General features: G+C 42.1%; 1 protein-coding gene across 1 annotated transcript in view; it reads right to left on the minus strand.

The window, feature by feature from the left end:
* LOC126161631 (dehydrogenase/reductase SDR family member 11-like) overlaps window positions 1-20,203 on the minus strand; it is a 51,004-nt gene that overhangs the window by 11,508 nt on the left and 19,293 nt on the right. Inside the window, exons 3-5 of the mRNA XM_049917590.1 lie at window positions 19,628-19,757; window positions 16,023-16,152; window positions 11,301-11,444 (exon numbers count right to left, since the gene is read on the minus strand). Of these exons, the coding sequence (XP_049773547.1) occupies window positions 11,301-11,444; window positions 16,023-16,152; window positions 19,628-19,757 (404 nt within the window). The remainder of the gene's footprint in view (window positions 1-11,300; window positions 11,445-16,022; window positions 16,153-19,627; window positions 19,758-20,203) is intronic.

The raw sequence follows: 20,203 nt of genomic DNA on the forward strand, positions 1-20,203 counted from the left end.
AAAAATTCTACCTTGGTCTACACCTAAATCTATTAGTTTATTTTATTTAAAACGCCTACGTTAACTAGACGATTATATCATCCACAGAATAGGTGACGAGGAGCTGTTACTGAAGCAAAGCGATATTCTTAACGGGAAGATGCAAATGGTTTTGTTTTTCAGCATAAAGTATTTCTTTTATATCTGTAAGGAATTTATTGGTATTTACTGATATATCAGTGTCATGAAACTACTTGCAGAAAAATCTGAAATATAATTACATTGTTTTTTTTTTCTGTGCACAATACGAACAACGCAACTTTTTTTACGTAATCTGCAACACTGATAACAACTTCTCCAACTGATGAAGTAAGAAGAAAAGTTTGTACCCTTGCTGTGGAAAAAGTTTTTTATTTTTTAAAGGAAATCAGCCATACGGAGCTACACAGAAGACATTCGTGACTTGGAGGTTTTGATTTTGGGACTTTTGGTGTCTTGTTTGTTTTAAAACGAAATCATTCAGATCCACAGTAACAATGTATGGCCAATGAAAGATCTAACTGTAGCGCCAAAATGTCCGATAGACGGACTATACCGTACACATGAAAATGGCTACTCGGTCGATTTTATGCGTTTGTGAACGAGATAAATGAAAGGATATTCTGACCCAAATTACGACTGCTTGTGCAACAGATTATCATCAATTCAAATTTTTTTTGGTCTGCAGCCCCCATTGCAAATAAAACATCGGAATATTTTTCAACTGCGAACCATGACTAGACGGAATATTAAACTCATTTTATAATAACTGTTTTACAAGAAAAAGTGACACGGATTAATATGAGGTATCACGAACGGATGTGACATAAAGTCAAGCCTGGGCAGTATTTGACTACCACGACGTTTCTTTGATCCGTACAGTACCTCATTGTTGAAGTAGAAACATTGCACGAGGCACCTCAAATCCTATATAGCCCGGTGCTGCACTGGATTTGATAGACACCTAAGAAATGTAGCCCTCAAGAAACGCCCATCATTATAACCATTACTGTAGTTTTATCTTTAGTTATCATACAGAAATGTACTTTGTTTATTTCTATATAATTAATAGGACCTAAAAAGTTGGAAGTTCCTTAGCGTGTAAAGGGAATGTAATTCATCCGTGAAAGTGGATTACAAAACACTTGTAAGGCCGATTCACGGGTGTTGCTCAGCAGTATCGGAGCCTTACCGTGTTGTATCTGTGGAAGAGAAGAAAAAAGGAAGAACTGCTCGTTTTGTCATGGTATGGCTTAAAACGTGTTGCAAACTGCAGAGGCAATAGCTACAAGATGGGAGTTGGGTATTACGGAGAGGTATGCCGTTGAGATACCGAGAGCGTATATTCCAAGGCGAGTCGGGCAACACATTACTTCCGTTTACTTCTCCTAGTAGCAGAATTACTCTCAACTACGAACCATAAGATGACCTGCGGCGTGTGTTATCTACCGTTTTATTGCAAATGACAAGGTACACAGTAAGTACAATTCCAGTGACTGAGAACGAGAGACTACGCTCGTACACGGACAGAAAGAGTGGGCCAAAACAGCGCAGGTCAAGTCCGGTAACAACCGCTTTCGGAATTACAGGTCACTGAACAATCCTAGACGGCAAGCAGAACCTTCACGGAGCGCGAACGAGGCGAGAGAAAGCCGGCAGCGTTGCCTGAGTGTGGCCGGAGATGTTCCATCCAACAACCCTACCACAACAAAGGTCAAAATTTAATTATGATTGTAGTGTTGCTCACGCTGCTAAATATTGCATTTTCGGGCAACAACAAAGTTATATTATGTGGCAGGTGTCATTAGAGCACAGTTAATAAAGTCATTTCTTGAAATAATGGATAAACCAGGCACTCATCTTTTCGTGTTTCCCACGCTGGTCTCGTTGTGAACTCATGGCTCAATCGTCGAAGATCTAGGTAGTGATGGTTCCAAGCTCGGATGCGAAAAGGCCTAGGCGTTATTCTACGATATTCAAAAGTTCTATAGATGTATTTCATAAACCATTCTTAAAGATAAAACTTTTTCAAGTTAGGACAATGGTGATGTAAAAAAGTAATCAGCACTCCGAATTTAAGTTACACTTCTTTTTTATTACTTTTGTTGCAATATCACGTAACTCGTTCCAAAACATCACTTCACAATATAAAACATACTTGAAAATATCTATCTCACTGTTTAAGTTCACATTTCATAAACTGACTACAATTTGCGTCTTTTTAACACGAAGACCAAAGCTTCACTCTCTCTAATAACCGCTTACGAGCCCAAAAATCAGAGTTATAAGTACGTCAAAGATCACAGTGACAAAAGAAAGAATACACATAAGAATAATATAATTGCAATATATACATATCGATGTATCGAAGTACCTCTACATTAATGAAATCAAATCTGAATGTCGTCACAGAAATATGTTAACTATTTTACGGAAACACAGTAGAATATTGCTGGTATCGAGAGGTTGAGGTGAGGTGCGGTAATGGTTACGTAATTCAAGTACCATTACAATCAGCAGCAAGCGAAGCAGGCGCTATCGTTTCGTTCTGTCGCCGGCTGCGCCCACGTGAACTCTGCAATTGCGCTGATGGCGACGTACGTGGACACGCTGCCGTATGGAGTAGTTTTAGGTTTATAAAGTAGAGCAAAATAATGAAACTATGAAGAAAAGCAAGGACGTATAAGGCTACATTGAGAAATAGTAATACCTCCAAAGACGTTCGTTTCGTATCTAAACTCATACGAATGTATGCGTTGCATTGAACAAGTTTACAGGTTACGAAATATTATGTGCAAGAAGTCGGCACTTTATCCTTCTCAAATAGCAAACAATCGCAACGTAAATCACCAATTGCCTCGTACGCATACAAATCAGAACATAGTTTTAAAATACACTCGTAGAAAAAAAAGTCGCACCACAGATGAATTATCTGAATGGAACAATCAAATGGTTACAGTTTCAGAAAAAATGTGTGGTGTATAAGGGCCGTTCAAAAAGAAACGAGCCGGAGGCACAATTACAGAAACCAGTACCTGTATGTTAGAGGTACTGATCCTGGCTGTTGAGACACTTGTCCCACTGTTACACAAGGCGGTGAGCGGCTTTCTCATAAAATTCCCAGGGCTGCGATATTAACTAGTTCCGCACGTACAGCTAGACATCGTCGTCCGGGGTGAATCGTTTGCCCCTCAGAGCCACGCTCACAGGGAGAGAGGTCCAGACTGTATGGAGGGTGACCGAGAACCTCCCATTTGAATTTCTGCAGGAGCGCCGCGACAGTGTTGGCCAGGTTAGCATTGTCGTGGAGCAGAATGACCCCACAGGCGAGATTGCCTGGTCGTTTTGATTTGATAGCTTGGCGAAGGGTTGTCAAGGTTTGCGAGTAACACTGGGCGTTCACTGTTGTCCCGTGCAGTAGGAAGTGAATCAGACGGAGGCCATCTTGGTCAAAGAAGGACGTCAGCATAACCTTTCGTGCACTCGTGTGAATGGCCTAAGCCTTTTTTTGGTGATGGTGACCCTGATGCTTCCAGTGGAGACTTTGTCGTTTTGATTCTGGTTCGAAGTGATGACGCCATGACTAATTACCAGCCAACATTCGTACCAAGAACGTATCCCCTTCCCGAGCATAGCGCTGCAGATGAGCAAGACAGTGGGCCATTGGAAATGCTTCCTGGTGTGGTTGAAGACTGTGGGGCACCCATTGCGTACACACTTTGCGCAAGTGCAGTCGTTCCTTCACGATGGGGTGAACACTTCCGACGCTCAATCCGACCACGGTAGCTATGGCTTTCACTGTCACTAGGCGGTTCTAGGTAATGAGTGCATCCACCAGCTGGACGATTTTATCGGTAATGCAGTGTGGTGCTCCAGACTTTGCATCATCGGCTAACGACACCCGTCCTTCCCTAAAGCGCTTGTGCCACGCCTTGACCCTTTGCAAGGGACATGCAGTGTTTGCCATACACTTGCGACATTCGTCGATGAATGTCCGTTCCTCCTTCTCCTTCCGCTGTCAGAAAACGACAACACCTCTTTGCCCTTCGTTTGACCCCTCCGTGTCAGTGTTTGCAATGACTGGCAGCGTTTGGACGATTGATGCATGCTTCTGCTAGCTCTGTATTGTCACGTGACGTGCACGCGTGCCCTCTAGCGACGGGCTGTGAACTTCCACGCTCTGGTCGGAACCACACCTCATTACACACGCCACGATATTACCCCTCGTATCACTGGTTTGCGCATTCCAGACTCCAGTTCGTTTCTTTTTGAACGGCCCTTATATTCAAAGAGAACTAGCTTCACAAATGAAGGAAATCAATGACGCGTTGGTCTACCTCTGGCCATTATAAAAACAATTGTTCGGCTTGGCACTGATTGATAGAGTTGTTGGATGTCCTCTTGAGGGATATCGTGCCAAATTCTGTCCGGATGGCGCGTCATAGTGGCAGAATACCGAGGTGGTTGTAGGGCCCTGCCCATAGTGCTCCGAACGTTCTCAATTGTGGAGAGATTCGGCGATCTTGGTGACCATGGCAGGGTTTGGGAAGCACCAGGACGAGCAGTGGAAAGTCTCACGGTGTGCGGGCGATCGTCATTTAGCTGAAATTTAAGCCCAGTATGGCTTGCCACGAAGGGCAAGAAAGCGGGGTGCAGAATAGCGTCTACGTACCGTTGTGCTGCAGGGGTGCCACGGATAACAAACGAAGGTATACTCCTATGAAAAGAAATGGCACCTCAGATCATCACTCCTGGTTGTCGGACCATATGGCGAGCAACATTCAAGTTTGTGTGTCACCGCTGTCTGGGGCGTCATCAGACAAGGCTTCGACCTGGAATCTCATTGTCTGCAGTAGAATTGTCTTCGAAGTGAGTCCCGATGACCAGCAAAGACGTGTCCCAGGAAGCCCTCGACAGCGGTGGGATACCTGACTGTCGCCATACCACCCGATAGCCAGGAGTGCTGGTCTGGAGTGCCATTTCATTTCATAGCAGGACACCTTTGATTATTATCAGCGCCACCTTTACAAGACAGCGCTATGTCGATGATATTCTACGACCTGTTTTGTTGCTGTTCCTGCAAGCCATATTGGGCTTAAATTTCTGCAAAATAATGCCCGCGTCCACAGGCGAGAGTTTCTACTGCTTGTCTTCGGCCTTACCAAACCTTTCCTATTGAAAACGTTCCGATATGGCGAGGCCGTCCAAGCGTATTTGGAGTTTGACGAACTAACGTTTTGCATTATCGAGAAGTAGGGGAGAGAGTGTCAGAGACATGATACAGGATTTGGGATGCACACCATTATAACAAAGACGTTTCTCATTGCGACGGGATCTTTTCACGAAATTTCAATCACCAACTTTCTCCTCCGAATGCGAAAATATTTTGTTGATGTCGACCTACAATGGTAGAAACGATGTTCATAATAAAATAAGGGAAATCAGAGCTCGCACGGAAACATAGATATGTTCGTTTTTTCCGTGCTCCGTTCGAGAGAGGAATAATACGGAATTATTGAGAACCTGGTTCGATGAACCCTCTGCCGGGCACTTGCGGAGTATCCATGCAGATGTATGTGTAGATGTATCTCGTCAAGTGGACAGAATTTGTCATGATATCCCTCAGGAGGAGATCCAGTAATTCTGTCAATCAGTGCCTAGGCAAATAGCTGCCTGCATTGACCACGTTACTGACTTGCTCAATTTGTGCATAAATCGTCCAATTTTTCTGAAATTATAATTATTTATTTGTTTGTATATGTAGACGACGTCTATCGTTTTCCTTCCCATTTCGATAATTTCTCCTTCGTGGTGCGTTTGTCTTAGAGTATATATTATGTGCATCTACATCATTACTTTGTAATTTATGCTTACGTGCATGGCAGATGATACTTCTAACCATCTTCAGACTCTTTCTCTATCGTCCCTCTCTAACACAGCGTGGGAAAAATGAACACACAAATCTTTCTGTACGAGCTATCATTTCTCTTATTTTATTACGATTATCAGTTTTCCCTATGTAAATTGGCGACAATAAGCTATTTTTACACTCTGAGGAGGAAGTTGGTGATTGCAATTTAATGAGAAATCCTGCCCCATTGAAAAATGCCTTTTCTTTTAATGATTGCCACCCCAATTTGTGTATCATGTCCGTGACATTATCTCACCTATTTCGCCATCACAGAAAACGAGATGCCCTTCTTTGAACTTTTTCGACGTCCTCCGTCACTCCGACCTAGTAAGGGTCCGCAATTACACAGGAATACTCTAGAAGAGGACGAACAAGCGCAATGTAAGTAGTCTCTTTAGTAGACGTTGAGTTCTAAATGCTCTGCCAGTAAAATGCAGTCTTTGGCTTGCCTTCCCCACAACATTACCTGCGTGATCGTTCCAATTTAAGTTGTTGTGAGTTGTAATTCCTAGGTATTTAGTAGAATTGACAGCCTTTAAATTTGTGTTATTTATCGTATAACGGAAACTTAACGAATTTCTATTTGTACTCTTGTGGATGACCTGATATTTTCCCTTGTTTACAAAATTGTTGAGGCTTTCTTTTCAAACCAATGATGACGTGTCTGAGTGGTTTTAGTTTTGATCTTCTGTTGACTTTACTAGACAGTAAATGACAGCATCGTCTGTAAACGATATAAGTGGGCTACTCAGATTGTCTCGTTTATATAGATTAGGAATATCAGAGGGGGCGCCGGATATCACTTCTGTTTCATTCTACGATTTCCTGTCATTACTACGTACAGTGATCTTTCTGACTGGAAATCATGAATCCAGTTGCACAACTGAGTCGATACGCAGTAGGTACGCTATTTGATTGGTGGTTTCTTTTGAGGAACGGTGTCAAAAGCCTTCTGGAAATCTAGAAATAATGAATCAATTTAAGATTCCCTGTCGATAGCACTCATTACTTTGTGCCAATAAGGAACCGGTTACGTTTCACAGGAAGCTGATGTGTTTCTTTGGTTCCGGCATGTGAAGCGGTCAGCAGACTTATCAGTACGTTCCAGCTGGTCAGCAAACTCGAAATTTCGACAAGTTGAGATGAGAGCTATTACTACTGGGTTTGAATGCAGAGAAGTCCGCCTGGAGCCTTCCCGTTCACAAGCAGGCTTCCAGCGCACTTTCCTCGTGTGGAATTTAAACGTCAAGAATAGGTTGTGCTTAAGTTGGCAGTGGTTTTGTTTTGCGTGTTGGTGTTCCGGGGGCTATGGGTTTTTTATCGGTTGTCATTTTTTATTTGTAGTTCACTGTTACTATCTGAGTTTATATACTGTCATTTTGTCATTTGGAGATAGTGAGTGGAGCTGTGGACCCTAGAAAATGGAACGCCAAGTGGAGAAATCGGAACATCTCTGACATATTCTTCTATTTGAGTTCAGGAAAGAGGTGACAGCAGCGGCGACAGCCAGAAACATTTGCGCCGTGTGTGGGGATCATGCCATTGGACAGAGCATGGCAAGAAAATGGTTATCTCGTTGAGAGGACGATCGTTTTGTGATCAGTGATTGCCCAAATTCAGGAAGACCTTCGAGATTTGATGAAAGATCATTTAAAGGCATAAATCCACATTGCTCGAAGTTAATGTACTCTAGAACTGGCAAATGTGATGAACTGTGATCATTCCACCATCGTGCGACATTTGCATCCAGTGGGGAAGGTTCAAAAATCAGGTGTATGGGTACGCATGCTGTAAGCCAAAATCACAAAAATCAGCGAGGTGTCATATGTGCATCTCTGCTTGCTCGTCATCAATTGACTCGTGAACAACACCGCCCATTCCTGTCCTGTATCGTTACTGGTGACGAGATATGTCGTCTTTATGCTGACACAAGGGAAAGAAAGAAATGGTTGACCACGAATGAAGCAGCAGCTCCCCGTACAAAGAGCACTGCGCATCCACAAAAAATAACGTTATGCATCTGATGGAACAGCGACGGCGTGGAGTGCTACGAATTGCTTCTCCGTCATGTAACCCTTACTGCTGACATTTATTTTCTAGAACTGAGACGTCTTTCAGACGCAATCGAAGAACAACGACCAGGCAGACTGAGTGAATGATAACTCCCACCCACGTTCTGATAGACTGATACCAAACACTACACGGGAGTTGGTTTGGGAAGTTATTCCGAACCCACCTTATTCACTAGATCTCGCGCCCTCAGATTTTCACCTTTTACGCTCTCTATCGACCATCTGCGTCTCTCCACATCTACGTGATTACTCTGCTATTCACAATAAAGTGCCTGGAAGAGGGTTCAATGAACCACCTTCAAGCTGTCTCTCTACCGCTCCACTTTCGAACGGCGCGCGGGAAAAACGAGCACTTAAATTTTTCTGTGCGAGCCCTGATTTCTCTTATTTTATCCTGATGATCATTTTTCCCTACGTAGGTGGGTGCCAACAGAATGTTTTCGCAATCGGAGGAGAAAACTGGTGATTGAAATTTCATGAGAAGATCCCGTCGCAACGGAAAACGCCTTTGTTTTAATGGTTGCCACTCCAATTCACGTATCATGTCTGTGGCACTATCTCCCCTGTTTCGCGATACTACAAAACGAGCCGCGCCTCTTTGAACTTCTTCGATATCATCCGTCAGTCCCACCTGATGCAGATCCCACACCGCACAGCAATACTCCTGAATAGGGTGGACAAGCGTGGTGTAAGCAGTCTCTTTAGTAGACCTGTTACACCTTCTAAGTGTTCTGCCAATGAATCGCAGTCTTTGGTTTGCTCTACCAATAACATTATCTATGTAATCGTTTCAATTTAGGATATTTGTAATCGTAATCCCTAAGTATTTAGTTGAATTTACAGCCTTAAGATTTGTGTGACTTATCGCGTAATCGAAATTTAGTGGATTTCTTTTAGTACTCATGTGAATAACTTCACAGTTTTCTTTATTTAGGATCAATTGCCACTTTTCACACCATACAGATATCTTATTTAAATCATTTTGCAATTCGTTTTGGTCATCTGATGACTTTACAAGACGGTAAATGACAGCATCTGCAAACAATCTAATAGGGCTACTCAGACTGTCTCCTATGTCGGTAATATCGATCAGGAACAATAGAGGGCCTACAACACTTCCTTGAAGAACGCCGGATATTACTTCTGTTTTACTCGATAACTTTCCGCTATTACTACGAACTGTGACCTTTCAGACAGGAAATCACGAATCCAGTCGCACAGCTGAGGTGATATTCCATAGACACGCAGTTTGGTTAGAATACGCTTGTGAGGAACAGTGTCGAAAGCCTAATGGAAATCTAAAAATATGGAATCAATTTGACATTGCCTGTCGATAGCACTCATTACTTCATGAGTATTAAGAGCTAGTTATGTTTCACAAGAACTATTTTTTCTGGATCCGTGCTGACTACGTGTCAACATATCGTTTTCTTCGAGGTAATTCATAATGTTCGAGTACAGTATATGTTCCAAAATCCTACTGTAAATAGTCGTTACTGACATGGGTCTGTAATTCAGCGGATTACTCCGATTTCTTTTGTAGATTACTGGTGTGACCCAGGAAACTTTCCAGTCCTTTCGAGCTGTTGTGTATGATTGCTAAGTATGGAACTATTATATCAGCATGCTCTGAAAAGAGCCTAATTGGTATGCTATCTGGGCCATAAGACTTGGCTTTCTTAAATGCTTTAAGGATATGTACTTCTAAACTACTGTTGTTGGCAGTTTTTCTTGGTGGGGAAGCAACGAAAAACACTAGACCGATGGCAAAGTAACTTAACCTGTATGGGGTAGGAGTACACGAATGACTGCGTTAAAGGAAAACTTTGTTGTTTGTGCTTTCTCAAATTTGGCTCTGGTTTATTCTTATTTCACAGAACCATCGAACAAGGTATTTTATTCTTCTAGCAGAATCACATTTTACTAACAATGTTCTGTCGGAAGAAAACTGTCTTTGCGATTTTATTAAAAATTGCAGTGTTTCGACCTGTGAGATTTTATGTGACGCCAGCCTCTATAACAGTTATCACCATTATAATTCTTACAAAGTTGTTTGAAATATTTCTACGCCCACGTATTTTATAACTCAATAGTTATATCCCTTATAGTCAGCGGAAGGGAGGTGTCATGCCTAAGGCCTCACTAACAACTCCTAAAGCATTTACCGCAATGTACATGAAGAGTTATCACTATTTTTACGTGATCGTTGAGTTATAAAATCCTACTCCCACCTTGAATTTCAAAAAGATGTTTATGTCAAGTATATCTGAGCTTCCGTTGCCTTCATTTTCTTGCTAGTGCAAGTGGTTGTGCTGGGATGTGTTAAGGTAAATAAACTACATCTTCAATATCTCATCACGAACTTCCTGATAAGGAGAACTTGGATAAATGGCACCCAGGGCAAAATTCGCCATTATTCCAACTCCCTCAACCTGTCAGCTTTATCCCTTTCTTTTGTTTAAACCTCATCTCTGTTCCACCTACATATTTGTTTATCTCTACAATGAAGTAAAAGATACACATTTATCTCTTGTATTAAAGGATTCATACCACAGAACAAAACATAATACGTTGCAATGCCTGCATCATTCAGTGGATTCCTTTTGCCTTCTTTTCATTGCTGATCAACGCAGGTCTGTATCAAACATAACAACAAACGCAAAACATACTATTTACTTCGTTGTGTTGCCGCACTTGCTAGAAAAGGAGTTGCCTCATCTAGTAGCCGAAAATAAGAAACAAGCACCTACATACCAGGGAAAGTCAGTTCTTAGGGAACTATTGCTCAACACAGTCCTATTCAAATCTCTTGATGATTCCATTCGATGCATTTTTGTCCCGTCCCCATTTTAGAACCTTCAAATCCATTCCCTTCTTCTTCATCCACTACTTTTCCTTCTCCCTCCAGCCCCCCCCCCCCCCCCCCCCCGCTCCACCGTATCATCTTCCCTCGTCCCTCCTTCTTTTGCCATTATAACTTTCTTTCGCTGTCTCAAAAGTTGGACCCCACAGGTCTGCGATCAGAGCAAGCATCCATACCCCTGTTACGCTAGCGAAGGACTACCAGCGGAACGTGTCCCCTCTGCTCACACGGTTGTCACTAAATCACTGACGATTTCCCTTGGCGGTCATTGAAATTCGTTTATGCTTGGATAAATACCTTTGCACGTGTGGATGATTTCCTTCTCCGTAATTATTTGTTTTAGGAGTAATGTTTAAACTACACACAACTGCACTGTTAATAAAATGTTCATGGAAAACTCCGCACATTCAAGCTGCAGTGGCAGAAGCAAACTCACCTGAACCCTTGGAGGTTGGGAAAGCATGTAGACCACGGCTTTTGCTATGTCTTCCACTTCCAGGTAAGGCATTGTATCGAAGATCTGTGCCCACTTCTCAGACTGGTTAATCGCATTGGTTTTCACGACCCCTGGAGAAATTTGCTGCAAACAGAGAAACTAGTTGTAAATGTTTAATATATGGACAGTGGTATAAGACGATGTCTGAATTCTAACATAGCTACGAAGGAATTTTGTTGTATAATGTCACAAATATTGCAGTTTCGCAATAAATGGTATTCTTGATTTTTTAAAATTCAGATAAACCAAATTCAGTCACATGGCAACAGTATGGTTTGTTGTTATACCTATCGTTGGAGAGGTACCTTTTTACCAAACATAGCTATACTTGAGTTGAAATCTTTTGTCCTTAGCCTGTGCTTAGTGATTTTGACAAAATTATGTCTGATACAGAGACTCGAAGTCGCTTTCCCCAATGGAAGGCCAAATATGGGGCTTGTAGTTTCAATACAGCACTCAGCTTTATTACTTACGTATTAGTTTACTGTTGTATATTATTTATTTTAAGAACACATCTGTCCCTAGTCATATGCAACACCTTTTACAAAACGTACAATCACAAAAATTATATTACTGAGTTTATTACGAAGGTGGAACGTATTTTACATTCAATATAGTACTTAATTATAGCTTACAGGCTATGTAACGGTAACACAAATATTTCGAAACTAGATGCGTACGTGGATTATGACCTTATTTATTGCTTGCGAACTCGAGATTAAAACTTAATGAGTTACCTTTTGTACGAAGATGGGAATTGCATAATGAAAAGAATCAGAGCTTGTTGAGAATTTCAGAAGTAGCATTAGCCAACGATCTATTGAAACAGGGAAGACGAATGAGTAGCACTGAGAAATGAAAAAGTGACGGCAGCTGATGATAAGAGCCAAAGGGCAAGTCCCAGTTACAAATTGCAAGTTGCATAAACACGAGACAGTGAATTTAGTTGTTGAAAGGAGGAAATATAAAGATACAGCAAATGAAGCAGAGAAAGGTAATACACAAGTCTAAAAAGAAGATTGACAGAAAATGCAATATGGCAAAGAAAAGAATGGCAAGAATGGCTGGAAGAGAAATGCAAAGTTGTAGTTCAAGCATAAATATGGGTAATATAAATGCCATAAAGAGACCGCTGAAGAAACGAGAAGCAGCTGTATGAATATCAAGAATTAAGATTGAAAAACAGTACTAAGCAACCAAGGGAAGGCTGAAAGATGGGAGTAGTATTAACTGAGCTGTATAATCAAAACGAACTTGAAGCCAATATTTGAGAAAGAAGCAAAGAAGTAGATGAAGATGAGATGGGGAATGCCACATTGCCAGAATAATTTTTCAATGCACTGAAAGACCGAAGTGAAAAAGAGGCACCTTGAGAAGACGACACTAATTCAGAATTACTGAGATCTTTAGGAGAACATAACAGAACTGTTCTACCTAGTATGCTAAATCTATGAGGCAGGTGGAATATCCCGAACCTTCCAGAATAATGTAAAAATTCCGTTTCCAAAGCAGGCATTAACTGACCGTTGCGAATATTACAGATGCAACAGTTTAGTAAGTTTTAGTTGCAGAATACGGACGCAAATTAATTACAGAAGAATGTAAAACCTGGTAACCGCCAACCTCGTGGAAGGTCAGCTAGAGTTTTGGAGAAATGGTGGAACACGCGTGGCAGTACCGACCTTACGACATATCTCACAATCTTACGAGGTAGCCTGAAGAAAGACTAGCATACTTATACAGCGTTCATAGAATTAGAGTAATATTTTGACTATGTTTATTGGAGCAGTGAAGTTAAAATCTTCTGGATTGTCAGGCCACGTCATATTTGTTCGAACGATCCACGTTTCGATCCCTCTGCTGGGATCTTTCACAGGATCTTGTGGTGTTCACTGTAGATTAAGCACTTTCAGAGACCAGTGTCGTCTTCTCTTATAAAGGAGAGTTTTCCCGCGCTTATGCTGAAGAAATGGGATTACTGGGTAGACGTCAGGTGGCTACCACTGGTGGGCCATCCTCAGTGGATGGTAAGAAAAGTATTCCCGCGCTAATGCTGAAAGAGGGGTTATAAGCTAAAAACTCTTGTGGCTACCGTTGGGGGGCCAATGTCGTTGGTTAGAAAGAGATTTTTGCCTCACTTATGATGGAGAAGAGTTATTGCTTAAAATTCCTCTTGCTGCTATTGGTGTGCCAACATCACCGCCTAGAAGCGAAACGGGCAGAGCAAGAGAAAGGGAACGTTTATCCAAAATATTATTGTCCGCAGAGGAGGGTTCCAGTGCGTTGTTTGTGTTTCTCGCACGCCACGGCCGCGTATTCATTTGCCTGATGGCGGGAAGCCACGATGCCGGAAGCCTATAGCCGTCCTCTCTATTGAACTTACACGCGTTCTCAGACACTTCAATCGGTTCTCGAACTTCTCTTCTATAAATGTTGGTTTTGCCTTGCCAGCACAGGTATGTTATTGAAATCGATATCAGTTATCTTGATGTTCTGCTGCCGCCGATTTCATACTTTGTTTTAGCCGCGTGTGGTGCTCGTGTTCCTTAATACGTTCTTTAACTGGAATACACTACTTGAAACTGAGAATAGCGAGAATAATATACAGAGAGCAAAGGGATATTTACAATTTGCACAGAAGCCAGACTACAGTTATAAGAACTAAAGGACATGAATGGAAAGCAGTAGTTAAAAAGGGACTGTCATAGGGCTGAAGCCAAAATGCAGGATGCAGGAACAAAAACTTTGACGTTTGTTGGTGACATCGTAATTCTGTCAGAAACGGTAGAAGTCTTGCAAGAGCAGATAACGGAACGGATAGTACCTTGAAAACACAATAAGAAAACAAGAGCAAGATAATGTTGTCGAATTACATCAGGCAGTGCTGAGAGAATTGAATTAGGGGATGAAGGTGGTAGATGACTGACAATAGACGAAGTAAAGAGGATACATAACTGCCAATAGCAAGGAAAGCATTTCTGGAAAACGGAAATCTGTTAACATACACTGGAGTCCAAAACTTAAGCAACAGACCGCTATTTTCACGTCATTTGCCTAATTCACGATATAATCATACGAAGTCAACAGATGTCCGTACGATCGTGCTCTGCACAGAAGATGGCATGTGGTCGATGAGGTCAGGACACCCATCGATCGGGTAGTTCCACAGGCGGTGTGGTATGGCACACGGAAGACGCGTACCAGACTCTCTGTGGTGTAGGGCCATGGGAAGAATGGAAGCAGGACAGTCGAAAGCTCATGTAGCCCGACGGCTTAATGTGAATCGTCCTGTTGTTTCTCGGATGTGGTGACAATTTATAGAGAGCGAAACCGCATCCCGAAGATCAGGGCATGGCCTATCACGTGTGTCATCAGAAAGGCAGGACCGTTATTTGGCTGTAAGGGCACGAAAGTACCGCCTTAATACTGCATTGCAGCTGGCATCTGACCAATCAGCATCCACTCGACGAGTTGTATCGAGGCAAACGGTGTACAGAAGGCTTCGACAGAGTGGTCTTTATTGTCGGAGACCTGTTGTATGTGTGCCTCTGGCACGACTTCACGTCTAGAGTAGAGTCGTCAATATGCCACCTGGACAGTCAAACGGTGGCCAATGTTCTGTTTACGGATGAGTCCCGATTTTGTCTGGAGTGTGAGAGAGACCCGAACATTGTGGAGAGAGACCGATGTCGAGGACGATCGCTAATGGTGTGGGTAGGGATTATGTTGACCACTTGAATACCTCTTCATGAAACTGAGCAGGTGAATCGGAATGGCTTAACTGGTGTCACGTATCGTGAAGAGGTCCTGGGATCTCATGTGCGGTTGTTGCTAGGTGCTGCTCGACGATGCAGCACAAGTGGTTGACGTTGTCTTTTTTTGAAACGGAAAATACTGTACGCATGGCGGGGCCAGTTCGGTCTCCCGATTTAAATCTCATACCCAGTTTGCTTTAGGGAGACAGGTTGCATCACGTCAGTATCCCCCAACCATTCTCCAAGGCTTGCGAGCAGCTCCGCAGGAAGAGTGGGCGTTACTGATGAGACATTGATGAGATCAGTCGCAGCATGCTCTGTCGCTGTATTGCTGCCAGAGGTGGTTACAGTGTCGGAATGTGTGTGCAGATCAATTAAGTTGGAAAAGCCGAAGAACATTTTCGTCTACTGTTATACGTTTTACACCTGATTATTTGGTTACATTGTATTCTTTATCATTGTTTCTACTTTGCTATCACCTGTTTGTGCTATTTTCTGGCAAAATAAGCGCATCCTTATAAAATTTCCGTTTGTTGCTTTAACTTTGGACGCCAGTGCAGAACATAAAATGTTAGGAAATGTTTTTTGAAGATACTGGTCTGGAATGTAGCCTTTTATGGAAGCGAAACGCATACATTAAACAGTAATTACAAGAAGAGAATAGATGCTTTTGAAATGTTGAACGTTAGATGGGTGTATCGCATAACTAATATGGAGATACTGAGTCGAATGTGGGGAAAAATGAAGAGTATTATACAGGTTGTTATTCAGAGACGTGCTCAGGATAGTTCAGTGTGGATAGTTACGTTGAACCAGTCTTCGGACTGAAGACCATTGTCTCAACAGATTAAACAAAGAATTTCTGCATTGGTACATCTCACTGCCATGACGAGAAATGTTTTCTTACCCCAACACGAATGTTGCTCTTTTTGGCGACGAGGTCCTTCCTGAGTCCTTCAGCCATGATCCTCACAGCGGTTTTGTTGACTGAGTGCATCCCGAGGCCATCACTGAACACCGGGACGTGCGCCGCTGTACTGGAAAAGAAAGTCGCCCATACAGCGTCGTCAGAACGCAGACTGCTCCGAAACAAGTTCCCATTCTGCAAAATACTGTGAAGTTAGTGCCAGACCAAAGGAGGGCGGCAAGACAGACTACTAAACTGCCTCTAAGCGAGCTGTAATTAATCGAATCTTGTCTTCCCATTCCCTTATAGAACGATACGTCGGTGGCGCTAGAATTTTCCTAGATTCCTCAACACTGATCCTGAAATTTTGTTGATAGGATTTACTGGGATAGTTTGTCTCTGTCTTCATGTGCCTGACAGTTCAGTTTTTTCATCTTCCTGCCAAGAAACCGAAGTCTGTCATCCGCTTTGCCTATGACTGAGACTATGTGGTCATTCCTTCCCATGTCACCACAAATTGTTGCGTGAGAGTATTTGTATGAATTCAATAATTCAAATGGGAGACTGCGAATGTTTGTTTCACGTACAACTTGAAACGCCGTATCTATGTGCAGTAATTGCTCCTGGATATATGATGATGGAGAAACTCCGAAACGCGTCATATGACAAATAAAGGCATCCTTGTCCTATGTTTCAAATGGTTCAAATGGCCATGAGGACTATGGGACATAACATCTGAGGTCATCAGTACCCTAGAACTTAGAACTATTTAAACCTAACGAACGTAAGGACATCATACACATCCATGCCCGAGGCAGGATTCGAATCTGTGACCCTAGCGGTCGCGCGGTTCCAGACTGAAGCGCCTAGAACCGCTCGGCCACATCGGCCGGCTGCCCTATGTTTGACTTTCGCGACCCAGTTAGGCTGAATGAAGAACTCCTGGTTGTTACAATAATGTTCGCCTGCCTCCTACAAGAGTTTATGTCACATTTATGTTGTTGATATTCGTTCTCGGAAATCTTAAAATTCCTGAGATCGATGTCTCACTGGTATCAAAATAGTAGAGACTCTCGATTCCCGGAATAAATCAAATGTATATACACGTAATTAAGTTTGCACGGAACCCTCAGTACGCAAGTCCTTCTCTTACTTGGCCAGCTGTTTAATCGCGAGATGACACTTCGGGACACACCCATTACTGTGTCCATAGCAGTGAAACTTTCACCCTCTTCGAGCCGTCCAATTGCACCTCAAATTTTCAAATGATGTACCGCCGTACCACACAGAATGTCACACTAATCGGTACCACAAAAACTTCGTCAAACACCGTACTGCGCGAACTGTCGAATGCGTACAGAGTGTTCGTGCACAGGCTTCGCTGCAATTAACACGTCTACATTTCATTTTACTGGCACTGGTCGGTTTTTCCGCACTAACTGACGGTTGTTTCTTAGCAAGTGTCAGTTGTTCCGTAGCAGTTGTCAAGCAGTGTATCTTTATTTCTTGAAAACGAGGAAAAAGTGCATGAAGCCGCGTGGTGTAGCGGCGCGGTCTAGGGGGCCTTGTCACTGTATGAACGGCTCCCCCTGTCGGAGGTTCGAGTCCTCCCTGGGCATGTGTGTGTGTGTGTGTGTGTTGTCCTTAGTGTAAGTTCGTTTAAGTTAGATTAAGTTGTATGTAAGCCTAGGGATCGATAACTTCGGCAGTTTGGTTCCATAGGAACTTACCACAAAAAATCCATGAAACATATATGAATTGAGGAGTCGTCATTACGACTAAACTTGTCATTTGGACAAACTGCACGATTTAATGCAATAGTGACGTACACTTTCCTATGACTTGCTCTGCAGCACGCGTATATGTCCTACCTCTACTAGATCGTTCTCATACGAACCTATTGTCGAGAAACCTCGTATAACACTGTTCCCCAGGTAAATTTTTAGCGATCATGTGTTAATTGTAATAATAATTAATTAATTTTATTAGTTAACAATTTTAGACGACTGTAACATTATCTAACCGTGGATCAAAAGCTTGTGTTCAGAATCGTACATCTATCGATAGATATTTTGATACTTTTTATTTGTGTTGGTATCATTCAGCAGATGTTGAAGAGAACTATGGAATAAAGTTGTTGATGTCAGTCGTCTTCCCTGGTTCCAAAGTAACTGAGAACACATGTTGTCACTAGCGTTTCCACAATAGGATGGAAAATTCCCACTCCCACTGAGAATAGCTCAGACACTAATCAACAGCGATATAAAAAATTTTAAAAACTAGTCTTAGTCAGATCGATTAACGCCATTTAAAAACGATTCAAGGATATATAAATGTGTTTTGCCGCGTAATGTTTTTACAGCTACGTTTTCCGTCGTATTGTGCACCTTGATGTGTGACGGATAGCATTAGAACGATATATCTACTACTGTTACTCTCGGAAACAGTATACAAAAATAAATCAATATTCTTCAGACAAGGAAAGATATTCCTATGACTGCCTTGAAGATGGCAAGCTGTCTAGCCATAAAACTCATAAAAGCAGGGTGACCTGTGCAATCCTTATTGTACACTTAAAACAGTTCAAATGAGCAATCACAAGAAAATAAAAAGGCACATGCTATAGTTTTTAGATATGAAGTAGAAAACTAACCAAAAGTGCTAATAATATTTTACAGAAAAAAGCGAGGTAACACATAGGTGTCAAAACATCTTTGTTTAAAGAAAAAAAAGAAAAAAATGTGTATTGCAAAAGCTCAGTTTTAAAATACCAGAAGCATTATTTTTATTTTCCGCTGTTTTTATTTCTCTTTTTTCCACTCAAGTGTATTTATATTTGTTAGACTTACTTGTTGCAGATTTCACTGCCGAGTAGGTACAACTTCATGCATTTGACAAGGATGCCATTTTCAATAAAATTCCACAACAGTGTGGGTGAGTCGATGAGTGTGGACAAGGAATCTTCGGACTTGTGTTGACACATTAATAATTTTTTTCTTGCTCTGTATCAAGAGACGAGATATTTTGCAGATTTAGATCTGTTCTTGCATCCATGTAAGAAGCCTGAAGTTCGAACCACGTGGGACTAAAATCGAGGTCATTTTGTGTGAAATATCACACCGTATAATTGACAACCATAGTGTATGTCCGAATGTGCAATGCCGCGTACTGAGTGAGACGTCATATGAGAGCTAAGAGTGTAGCAATGTTTCCAATCATTATCGAGGTTGCGAACTCTTTATGTCAGTGAACATTTGGTTTGTGGCTACCAAGAATTTTGGGAACGTCAGTGTCCACGTTGGCTGTCATTAAAAGACAGAGAAACAACACATAGCTAAATGTCAACAGCGAGGTAAAGGACTGATCGAGTGACAGACGAATCACTATTAGAGTCAGTCCCACAACAATCACTAGTGCAGTACCTACTTACTGAATTATTCACAGAAGTTTGTACATGTGTGTGTGTGTGTGTGTGTATGTGTGTGGCCGCCTATAGGAGCCTAATTATCTAAGCGCCATCTCGTATGTACTGATATGTGTGTTTGTGTGTGCGTGTGTGTGTGTGTTTGTGTTACGAGCGTCGCCACGTAAGCGCTGGCTCCTACCTGCTGATGTGGATGATGAAGCCGTCGTCGACGCCCCTCCTCATCATGTCCTGGACCGCCTCCCTGCTGCAGATGGCCAGGCCAAGCTCATTCACCTCCATCATCTGCCTCCAGTGTTCTGTTTCACCGGCTGAACAAGTCAAGACAATTGAGCATCAGGCAGGTAGTTTTCTAAATATGGTTACGTAACTTAAACAGCAGTTTTCACGCAACAATTTCAGAGAAAGAAGTGGGCTGAAAAAATATATCCTAAACTTCACAGATATATTGCCACAGTTATGACTTTCAGTTTCCAGAGTTACATTCAACCACGTGTTTCTGAGTATCAAATACACATTTTTCGGTAAAACCTGTTGTTACCTTCATTTGCACGCCTCTTAAATAATCCTCCGGCTTTCCTATAGGAAAACACACACCACGTCCGCTTGTTGCACTACCAAAAACATTAAAAAGAGTATTCTTTACGGCGGACGCCGTGCCATTTAAACAAAGACTATCAAGAACAAAACATTACCCAAAGCACGCTATTTGATAAAAAGCAGCGAAATCTGCAGCCTTATAAATAGTATCGAAAAT

This window comes from Schistocerca cancellata, chromosome 2 (genome assembly GCF_023864275.1).
Source record: "Schistocerca cancellata isolate TAMUIC-IGC-003103 chromosome 2, iqSchCanc2.1, whole genome shotgun sequence".
NCBI classification, from domain to species: Eukaryota; Metazoa; Arthropoda; class Insecta; order Orthoptera; family Acrididae; genus Schistocerca; species Schistocerca cancellata.